General features: G+C 46.1%; 1 protein-coding gene across 1 annotated transcript; it reads left to right on the top strand.

Moving 5' to 3' along the window:
- Window positions 1-540: 540 nt before the first annotated feature.
- LOC133422333 (epithelial membrane protein 2-like) lies at window positions 541-5,479 on the top strand. The gene is made up of 5 exons (XM_061712289.1): window positions 541-686; window positions 1,922-2,009; window positions 2,298-2,406; window positions 3,126-3,266; window positions 4,081-5,479. Exons 2-5 carry the CDS (start codon window positions 1,932-1,934, stop codon window positions 4,239-4,241), a joined length of 489 nt encoding a protein of 162 aa, XP_061568273.1. The 5' UTR covers window positions 541-686; window positions 1,922-1,931; the 3' UTR covers window positions 4,242-5,479.
- Window positions 5,480-11,030: the final 5,551 nt, after the last annotated feature.

The raw sequence follows: 11,030 nt of genomic DNA, 5'->3' as shown, positions 1-11,030 counted from the left end.
GTCTTCTCAACCCGATATGACACATAATTAACAGAACTGCTCTGATCACGTTCCTTGTTTTATCTGGCACCCATGTGCCCCCACCTTCTTGTTCCTTGAGTGCAACCAACGACATTCCTTCATCCTGAAGCATCCCGCTCTGCAACAAAGGCGGGAAAAGGCAGAGGGTGGCAATCAGGAAGAGACTAGCTGGTTGATTGTGTGGCTACGCAGACGCTGGAGTGTGATTGTTTTGTATATTCATGTCACACACGGCAACGGCGGCGTGATCGGCGATTAGGACGGCTACAGTCTGTTGCCATGGCAGCATGTGTTTGATTAGCTTCAACAAAGTCCAGTGTTTAGGGTTTCCCCTCGCAGACATCTCTGAGTCATCCGCTGCCCTCCAATAGAGAACGAGCCTCATCAGCTGGAGGACGGGGATAGAGAGAGAAAAAATAGAGAAAATGTGTCTGTTTGAGCTTTTGTGTGTAGAAGAGGGTGGGACGGCGTAGAGGAGGAGGAAAGGCAGAGATTATATGATCGTGCAAGCGAGAGGCTTGTCTGGGGTGTGGCCTTAGAAAAGAGGGCGGGCCAAAAGTGGGCGGATGGGTTATTTCTTGTGTTTGTGCATTTAGACTCCAAGCCTGAAATCAGTATCACTGAGAGCAGAAGTTGGACTTGAAGAGACACACAGACGTCTAACAGTAAGTCAAAGATCCTTCCTTTGCCCCTGATATCAGCTCTTTCCAGCGCTCCTGTCGCTGGTCCTGAAGTTTTACACTATTATTATCTGCAATGTATGGTTTTTAATATTTAAAAAAAAAATCTTATTCAAGTTAACATAAGATAACGGATAACAAAGAAAAACTGTGTAAAGTCACCTGCTCGCGAGGTTCCTTTTCCCTCCCAGTTACAGTAGATGGGAGAACAGGTTGTTTCCAGATGTGCAGGTGAAATAGCAACATTTTTTTATTAAACATCGTCCAACTTTGCTACAACCACATTGATTCTAGTCTGTTCTTCATGTAAAATATACAAAGTTAGATGTGCACGGCCCTGCAAGAGGCCTGGATGAGTTTGGGAAGACTTTTGATCACAACTGTGAATGAAAGTGCCAGTTAAACTTTTGTCCTCGTGGTGGGAGAGAAGTTGAGAGCATCTTGATACAGACTGATCGAGGCAGATGTGCCTTAACATGTATATCAGCGCTGGTTCCCCCGTCTGTCTGGTTGTAGATGGGTGTGATTGACATGGAGCTGCTGAGAATGTGTGTGTGAGTGTGTGTGGACCCAACCCTTGACCACTCCTATAACCGGGGAGGGAAGCGGCACATTCCGGCTTCCCCTTCACCTCTGATCTTGATACCACATCAAATCAAACACAGTTGATTTGTTTCTGCTGCTGATTCACTGATAAAATTCAGGAGAGACTTTCCAGAGCCGGCGTTGGGGGGTAACGGTGTGAGACAGGGCGGCAGGTGAGTGACAGGCGCGGATCGGCTACGGTTATTTCAGGGAGTGGCAGCTTTCCTTCAAGCCCGACAAGCCCAAACCCATCTAGCTGTCATGCTCTTCACTGCTCACTTGTCTCTCGCCCTCCCTGCCGCCGGTACCTGCTTTCCCCCGACCAGCCTGTTTGCTCACCTCTTTCTGCACAATAATCCATGTGCACCTCTGTGTGGGCCTCCCCCTGACTCCTGACTGAAGACAATGTCCCGGCTGCTGCTCGCAGGCGTTTCACACAGGAGTGTGTCGGCAGCACAAGCCACACCTTGAGTGGGTGCCAAGTTTGGTCCATGATTTGCTGCTTTGAATGAGTGTGTGTGTGTGAGGATGTTAATGCCCGTCGGAGGCCAAGCCCAGTTCTGTTTTAGTTAGCTGTTATTCAAAAGTGATCACATGTGGAAATGAACCCACGTTTTCCTTTCTTCTCCTTCCAGCGCAGTCATCATGCTGATCCTCCTCGCTGCCATCTTCGTCCTCCACATTCTTGCCATCATCCTCCTCCTGGTGGCTACAATTGACAATGTAAGTGATATAATAACGGATGTTTATTCCTACACAGCCGTGTAAAAGCGCCGCCGCTCCAGCAGCATCGTCCGTTTGGCGCCTGATTAGAGAGATGGGTTTTGACATCCAGTCAGGACCGTAACTCACTCGAGATCCTTCACTCTTTTTCCACGAGCGGGCCGCATACTTGAGATTTCTGTTTGACAGTCGTGCCGATCATAAAGTCGTCGCCCCACACGGAGCACATGTTGACCTGAATCTGAGAGGTTCCCACGTGCACTCATTCATTCTCTGCCCTCCCTTCAGGCCTGGTGGGTGACCGCGGACATGACCACTGACGTCTGGGCTCGGTGGATCCTGGTCAACGGGAAGTGGAATTACACTGACCTGCCCACTGGCTCCCACTATCCACAAGGTAAGACACATCCTGCAGGAGGATGGCAGCCACTTAAAAGTTGTTTCTCCATTAAAAAAGTAACTTTTTATTTTTTTTTATTTATTATTATTATTATTTCCCAGTAAACCAACACATTTATTACATGTCTAACATGAACTGTTGTTCAATGAAAACTTCAATCTTTAAGTTTCAACCAAACAAAACCAAAATGACAGTTGTTTCTGAAGAACTGTGAGAGTGTTTTGTCCGGATTCAACTTGACTGCAACCAAACATCACAGATGAAGGTCAAAATGTTTTCACATACTACAAAAGTAATGACCCGCATCCACCTCATGAACAGTTTTTACAATCCTGAACCTTCAGCTCAAACAACAACTCAGCTGTTTTTATACCAGGACAATCTGCAGGTTTTAAGATGGAAAATAATTGAGATGCTTGGAGTCAAACTTCCTGGCATGTAGCGTTACACAAGTTTTGAAAGATTTACTGCTGCTGCAGAGCTGCTCTTAACTGGGAGTGTTCCCATGATGCTAAACTCACACCAACTCTGGGACTCGCTCTGTTTTTAGTCTCCACATGTTTTGACTGCATTTCTGTGGGGGGTGGAACACCCAGAGTCTCCTTGGAACCAAACCTTCTGCTAAATAAAGTTTATAATGTAAATGTTTGGCACCTGGATTCCTCCGTTCACCTTTCACCCAGCTTTCTCCTCTGTCTCTCTGGCGCCCCCTGCAGATTACCTCCAGGCAGTGCAGGCCAGCTCTGTGCTCGCGTGTATATTCTCCATCATCGCAATCTTTGTGTTTGCGGCTCAGCTCTTCACCCTCCCCAAGGGCCAGAGGTTCGTCATCTCCGGGGTCATCCAGTCCCTCGCCTGTAAGTGTCTCTGATGACGTTGCCCCGCCTCAGCGTGTCTTTTACTCAGTGGTGTCTTCAGTATTCACATTCATTACTCAGGTAGAAGTATAGATACTAGAGTTTAAAAATACTCCTGTAGAAGTTGAAGTATCAAAGTTTTTTACTCAAGTAAAAGTATAAAAGTACTGGTTTCAAAACTACTTAAAGTATAAAAGTAAAAGTAATGTAAGGGGGAAAAAAGCCATTAAGGACAAAAGCCATTGAAAATAAATGCATCTTAGTATAATGCAAATATATTAAAGAACCATATATGTGTACTATTGAGCATTAACATGTGTTTCAGAGAGCAGGAGATATGATGACTAGTTGCCTATAAGTATTGTAATGGTGCAAAAAGTCAAACTTCAGAGGCATGTTATCATTTATCCTAACCTTTATTGGAATGTACATCCAAGTTTAGTTGCAGGAATCTGAGGGAACGGATGTAAGAACAAAACTGGACAAGAACATCTGAAACAACCACAACCAAATTCACTCTATCCGGATGGAGCAATTTAACTGGATAGTTTTTTTTTAAAGGCCAAAATGAAATAGATTAACGAGGCTGTTTTTAAAATGTAAGGAGTAAAAAGTACAGATAATTGCGTGAAAATCTATGGAGTAAAAGTAAAAAGTCGTCTGAAAAATAATTATTCCAGTGAAGTATAGATAACCAAAATTTCTACTTAAGTAAGGTAACGAAGTATTTGTACTTTGTTACTTGACACCTCTGCTTTTCCTGACTTTCCTCTTCACGGTTAATGATTCCCCTCCTCTCTCTCTCATCCCCCAGGCCTATGCATCATGATTGCAGCCTCCATCTACACCGACCGCTTCCACAAGGATGAGAGTACGGGCAACTACGGCCACAGCTACATCCTGGCGTGGATCGCCTTCGGCCTCACGTTCTTCTCCTCCATCACTTACTTCGTTCTACGCAAGAAGACGGCGTGAGAGGGACGTTTGTTTGTTCCAGACTTCAGATTTAAGATGCATGTGTAAATTCAGCTACGGATACGGCCGACCTTTGACCCTCTCAAATACGCTGCGGTTAACTGAGTCTGCTTTCACATAGTCAGGGGTGTCAGGATAAATGTGTGTTTTTTGTTTTTTTCCTGAAGTAAAAAGCAAACTCAGTCAATTGCAGTTGTATTTGAGTGTATTTTCATCCCACTGTTGGGCTGGATTACTTCAGGGCATCTAAGGACTGTATTGTTGTTTATAGTCCTTAGAATATAATAGTATATAATAATAATAATACCGAACAGAAAGTCCTTAGTATATGAAATGCTACAATAAATTAAGATGCTTTATAATGATGGTACAAACCACATACTGAATCATTTGTTCTGCTGAAGAGTTTCCATCACTTTGCTGAAAGCAACTCTGGCTCTGCTTTCAATAAAAAGAAATCAAGTTTCTGAGCTTTTCATGCAGTTCCAGTGACCTGATCAGGTGAACGACGTGACCCCTGCAGTGCTTCAGTATGTGATTGGTAGCCTTGTCTTAAAGTCTAACTATTGTATTGATCAATGTCAATTGATCACTGTGGTTTATTTTGTTGTTCTGTAATGTACATTTATTAATTGATCTAAGTGTTAACAGTAGATAAAATAGGGTGAATTTTGACTTTTTTGTGATTATTATTTTTTAATTGTTAATTCATTAATTATCTTATTTCTGAAAAAGCTACAACCGTATTTACATCATCATGCTGTCAAATGGCAGCTGGGCCATAACACAGCCAGTCAAAGGTCACATGTTTTTATACGTTAAATAATACTTAACAGTGACGTAAAGTGTAAAAACAAACATTTGTGATTCGAAGAAGACGACCAACCAAAGCGAAATCACTAAACCTGATTGATCTGAGCCTTTCCTAGAAGCAGCAAACACATCCTACTGTCAGAGATGACTTTGATTCGTGACATCTTTAATTTAGATAAATAAACTAACACAGAAACACTGTGTTCTGGTTGTGAATCCGATCACGTTGTAGTATCACATGTCTGCTCGATGTGACGGAAAGGAGACTGGTCTGAATCTTGAAGCGTGAGATGTAACGTGTAAATATAATTTTTTTTTTCTTTTTTTTCATATAATACTCTATGTCTGATGCTGTTTATTTTTGCTACCATAATGTGCCATATATGATGATTTTTACTATATTAAAATTAACCTTTATTCACGAATTGAAGTTATGTGTTTATTTAGCTTCCTAGTAGATGTAGAGGTAAACGTTCCAGTGATTAACTGGTGGTTGAAGACTATGACCAGGGGAGAACGTTGCCTGGACTGGTCCAGTTCTTGTAAAATACTCTCTGATTAAAGTGGTTCCTGTCAGAGAAAAGAACAGCTGCTTGTTGGAAAAATCACAAAACCAGTCACAGAAGAACTTTCACCGAGTACACAGGCTTGCTAGTTATTTTATAATACAAATCAATTTATTTAACTGCAGAGATGAGGATGGTCCGGGCCGGTCTGAAGAACTCATGATGGACCGGTGGTGACGTCAGCTTTCTGCTTGGAGCTACACACCTTTGTTTGATTTTAAGTCTTTTTCTTCAAGTTTTCAAACTTCTGAAGAAGAAAAACACTAAATTTAAAACAAAAGTTTAGTTTTTTTTTTAGCTATGGGCAGATCTAATTATGCTCCTTTCTTATTAATCTTGACTGTATTGGAGGGGGTCGTCTGTTGGGTAGAGTTGTGTATCATCTGCATAGCAGTGATATGAGAAGCCGTGTGAGTGAATTATCTGGCCCAGAGGTGGTGTATATGGCAAAGATGATGGCTCAAGTACTGAGCCCTGGGGTACCCCTGTGGAATTTTCCCCAGCCAGTGCAAATTGAAGGAACACCTTTTAAAGTATAAAGACATGTGTATCTTAATGCTGCACATTCACTGGCATGAATATCCGCCCAGAAACCTCCATTTAAGTTGGTCGAAAGGTGAATCTTCAACCTGCAAGTCTGCCTACGGACATGGCACACATAAAGAAACAGGAAAATCAGAAACAGCACTAGAGGTAATTTCAACTGAAGCAGAGCAAAGAAAAAGTATTTGATGTTATGATATTTCTCCTCTTAATTATATTAGTAAGCTACGGGCATGACAGAACAGGAAAGAGGTGACTATTGCGGGCAATCCTGTGTCTTCTGTCCAACAATGTATGTGTAGTAGTCAAGGGGTGAAGCAAATTGTTAGATAAAAGTTTGATGGAAACAAAAACGTTTATCCATATCAACGATACTCTTTAACAGAATTGATAACAGAATTGTCTTTATAATTGGAGAGACCTTGTTTTCAGCCGTTATGGAGACAGCAACAGGCCCCCACAAGAGTCAACAGCAAACTCTAAGGTAAGCTTATATTTGATGTATTATGTGTTATATTATTTTGTATTCTGCCAGCTGGTGTATTACTTTAAACACAAATTAAAAAATAATTATGGAATTTCATTTCCTTCTTTTTTTGCTCCAATAAATCAGTCTAATGACTAATGTAGCTCCTTCAGAGCTCTGTTTGGCTTCATTTAAACTCTGGCAGCTCCCATTACAGATGTTATTTTGGTTGCAAGACTCAAACGAGGGCGTTTGGACAGATTTAATCAGAAATATTGTAAAGTAATATCAATTAACATCTTCGTTTAGCATAGGCTAAGTCTGCAAAGATAAAAAACTAAGGTGATCCTGCTCGTTACATCGATTCGTAACATGACGATGAAAAAGAGGCTTCTAAAGCACTCCAAAGAAAACATGGTTGACGTCACACCTGTCCAGTTTGCCTTATAGATACAGAAGTTTGCTGTAGCTACATGATGCTTCCTAAAAGTGAGCAAACATTCCTTCAAATATAATTAAAACTGATATTTTAATGTCAACAATAGTCCTTTGTGCTGATTCAATCAACCCAGTGAAATAAAAAAAAATGATCTGAAGCTTAAATGTGTAAAATTCCCATTAATTAAGCTAAAAGTGTAATATCTCTAATTCATGCCATGTCCTAAACACATGTTTCAAATGTATCAGCATACTGTGAAATTAACAGACTATAATAAACAAACCAACCAATATTTATTTAGACTCATTTCCACAAGCTCTCGTGTGGTGACAGGTGGAGGTAGATTTTGTTGGTACCTAAAAATTCAGATGCGTTAACGTTGTCCTGAATTCTCAAACAGACGTGGACTTTTGTGAACAGTTTACACACACATTTGTTCTGCTTACGTTTCCTGACTTTGATTCATTGATCCAAAGTGCCAGATATCCAACCTGAAACTAACTTCACCACTGCTTCTCCAAAACAAACATTCAAAACCAGACACAGATAGTCTTTCAACAATAAAACACATCTGCTCAGTGTATGCCATTTAGAATAACACGTCTCTTTATTTACAGCTTCTAGTTTGTTCTAATGACCTGTAGTCTGCTGGTGAAAGTGAGTCTGTCCGTGCTTGACAGCTATTTAAAGTAATTCTGCTGGGTTATGATGGACAAACATTTATTACAAAATCTTCATGATATTTCTTTAATTTCAAGGACACAGATGTTCAGATATAGAAAAAACCAGACATAACAAGGGAGTCCATTTGTCAGGAGTAAGACACAGCGTAGAGCACCTCTAGTGGGAGAAAGTAGTATAACAAGACTGTCAGCAACACAGTATTGTCACACAGCAGCCCCGTGTGGCCAGCAGTGCTATTACTACAGATGGTGGCTTTATTTTATATGGTAGGACGACAGCGTTAAAAGGTTGAGTCAGGCGTGCGTCAGGCTGAATCAGTGACTGCGTTTACATGCAGTCAATAACCCTTTTAAAACCCGAATATTAGCAATAACCCGGTTTTGCACGGCCATGTAAACACCAATAACCCCTTTGAATAACCCGAATTTGCTCATATTCCGGTTTTTAAAAACCCGAATATGACCCATCAAAGCCCCTTATGAAGAAGACAAGAGCAAGAAGTTTACGTCGCCCGGACTGGCGTTACCGGGGCCCCACCCTGGAGCCAGGCCTGGGGTCGGGGCTCGCAGGCGAGCGTCTGGTGGCTGGGTCCGAACGAGCGACGTGGGCCCGCCCTCCCGTAGGCCCACCACCCGCGGGAGGGTTCATAAGGGGAAGGTGCCGTGTGATTTGGGTGGCAGCCGTGGGCGGGGGCCCCGGCGACCCAATCCCCGGATGACGACTCTGGCTTTAGGGACATGGAATGTCACCTCGCTGGGGGGGAAGGAGCCTGAGCTTGTGCGGGAGGCTGAGAGGTATCGACTAGAGATAGTCGGGCTCACCTCCACGCACAGCCTGGGCTCTGGAACCCAACTCCTTGAGAGAGGTTGGACTCTCTTCCACTCTGGAGTTGCCCATGGTGAGAGGCGGCAAGCTGGTGTGGGCTTGCTCATAGCTCCCCAGCTCACCCGCCATGTGTTGGAGTTCTCCCCACTTAACGAGAGGGTCGCTTCCCTGCGCCTTCGGGTCGGGGATAGGTCTCTCACTGTCGTTTCGGCCTACGGGCCGAACGGCAGTGCAGAGTACCCGGCCTTCCTGGAGGGGGAGGGGTGCTGGAAAGTGCCCCAACTGGGGACTCCATCGTTCTGTTGGGGGACTTCAACGCTCACGTGGGCAGCGACAGTGTTACCTGGAGAGGTGTGATTGGGAGGAACGGCCTCCCCGATCTGAACCCGAGCGGTGTTCTGTTATTGGACTTCTGTGCTAGCCACAGTCTGTCCATAACGAACACCATGTTCGAGCATAAGGGTGTCCATCAGTGCACGTGGCACCAGGACACCCTAGGCCGGAGGTCAATGATCAACTTTGTTGTCGTTTCATCTGACCTCCGGCCGTATGTCTTGGACTTGGTGAAGAGAGGGGCTGAGCTGTCAACTGATCACCACCTGGTGGTGAGTTGGATCCGCTGGCAGGGGAGGAAGCTGGTCAGACCTGGAAGACCCAAGCGTATCGTGAGGGTCTGCTGGGAACGTCTGGCAGATTCCCCTGTCAGGGAGGTCTTCAACTCCCACCTCCGGGAGAGCTTTGACCGGATTCCGAGGGAGGCCGGAGACATTGAGTCCGAATGGACCATGTTCTCCACTTCCATTGTTGACGCGGCCGTCCGGAGCTGCGGCCGTAAAGGTCTCCGGCGCCTGTCGCGGCGGCAATCCCCGAACCAGGTGGTGGACACCGGAAGTAAGGGATGCCGTCAAGCTGAAGAAGGAGTCCTACCGAGCCTGGCTAGCTCGGTGGACTCCCGAGGCAGCTGACGGGTACCGGCAGGCCAAGCGGACTGCGGCCCGGGCGGTCGCGGAAGCAAAAACTCGGGTCTGGGAAAAGTTCGGGGAGGCCATGGAGGAGGACTACCGGTCGGCCTCGAGGAAATTCTGGCAAACCATCCGGCGCCTCAGGAGGGGGAAGCAGTGCTCCGCCAACACTGTTTACAGTGGAGGAGGGGAGCTGTTGACCTCGACTGGGGACATCGTCGGGCGGTGGAAGGAATACTTCGAGGATCTCCTCAATCCCGCTGACACGCCTTCCGTCAAGGAAGCAGAGGCTGAGGATTCAGAGGTTGATTCATTCATTACCCAAGCTGAAGTCACTGAGGTAGTTCGGAAGCTCCTCGGTGGCAAGGCACCGGGGGTGGAAGAGGTCCGCCCTGAGTACCTCAAGTCTCTGGATGTTGCGGGGCTGTCGTGGCTGACACGCCTCTGCAGCATTGCGTGGCAGTCGGGGACAGTGCCTCTGGACTGGCAGACCGGGGTGGTGATACCTCTCTTCAAAAAGGGGGACCGGAGGGTGTGTGCCAACTACCGGGGAATCACATTCCTCAGCCTCCCGGGGAAAGTCTATTCCAGGGTGCTGGAGAGGAGAATTCGGCCGATAGTCGAACCTCGGATTCAAGAGGAACAATGCGGTTTTTGCCCTGGCCGTGGAACGCTGGACCAGCTCTACACCCTCTGCAGGGTGCTCGAGGGCGCATGGGAGTTTGCCCAACCAGTCCACATGTGTTTTGTGGACTTGGAGAAGGCTTTCGACCGTGTCCCACGTGGCATCCTGTGGGGGGTGCTCCGAGAGTATGGGGTCGGAGGCCCTCTGCTGAGGGCTGTACGGTCCCTGTATGACCGGAGCAGGAGCTTGGTTCGCATTGCCGGCAGTAAGTCAGACCTGTTCCCGGTGCGTGTTGGACTCCGGCAGGGCTGCCCTTTGTCACCGGTTCTGTTCATTATTTTTATGGACAGAATTTCTAGGCGCAGCCAGGGGCCGGAGGGGGTACGGTTCGGGAGCCACTTGATTTCATCTCTGCTTTTTGCAGATGATGTGGTCTTGTTGGCTCCCTCGAGCCAGGACCTTCAGCATGCACTGGGGCGGTTTGCAGCCGAGTGTGAAGCAGCTGGGATGAGAATCAGCACCTCTAAGTCTGAGGCCATGGTTCTCGACCGGAAAAAGGTGGCTTGCACCCTCCAGGTCGGGGGAGAGTTCCTGCCTCAGGTGGAGGAGGTTAAGTATCTTGGGGTCTTGTTCACGAGTGAGGGGAGAACGGAGCGCGAGATCGACAGGCGGATCGGTGCGGCGGCCGCAGTAATGCGGTCATTGTATCGGTCCGTCGTGGTGAAGAGGGAGCTGAGCCGAAAGGCAAAGCTCTCGGTTTACCGGTCGATCTACGTTACCACCCTCACCTATGGTCAAGAACTCTGGGTCATGACCGAAAGAACGGGATCCCGGATACAAGCGGCCGAAATGAGTTTCCTCCGCAG

This window comes from Cololabis saira, chromosome 21 (genome assembly GCF_033807715.1).
Source record: "Cololabis saira isolate AMF1-May2022 chromosome 21, fColSai1.1, whole genome shotgun sequence".
NCBI lineage: Eukaryota > Metazoa > Chordata > Actinopteri > Beloniformes > Belonidae > Cololabis > Cololabis saira.
Note: the sequence above shows the minus strand (reverse complement) of the source record. Positions and strands in the feature narration are given on the sequence as shown.

Coding starts and splice junctions, on each gene's coding strand:
- LOC133422333 (XM_061712289.1), top strand. CDS start 1,932: ATGCTGATCCTCCTCGCTGCCATCTTCGTCCTCCACATTCTTGCCATC. Junction 2,010..2,297: donor TGGTGGCTACAATTGACAAT/GTAAGTGATATA, acceptor CCCTCCCTTCAG/GCCTGGTGGGTGACCGCGGA. Junction 3,267..4,080: donor GGTCATCCAGTCCCTCGCCT/GTAAGTGTCTCT, acceptor CTCATCCCCCAG/GCCTATGCATCATGATTGCA.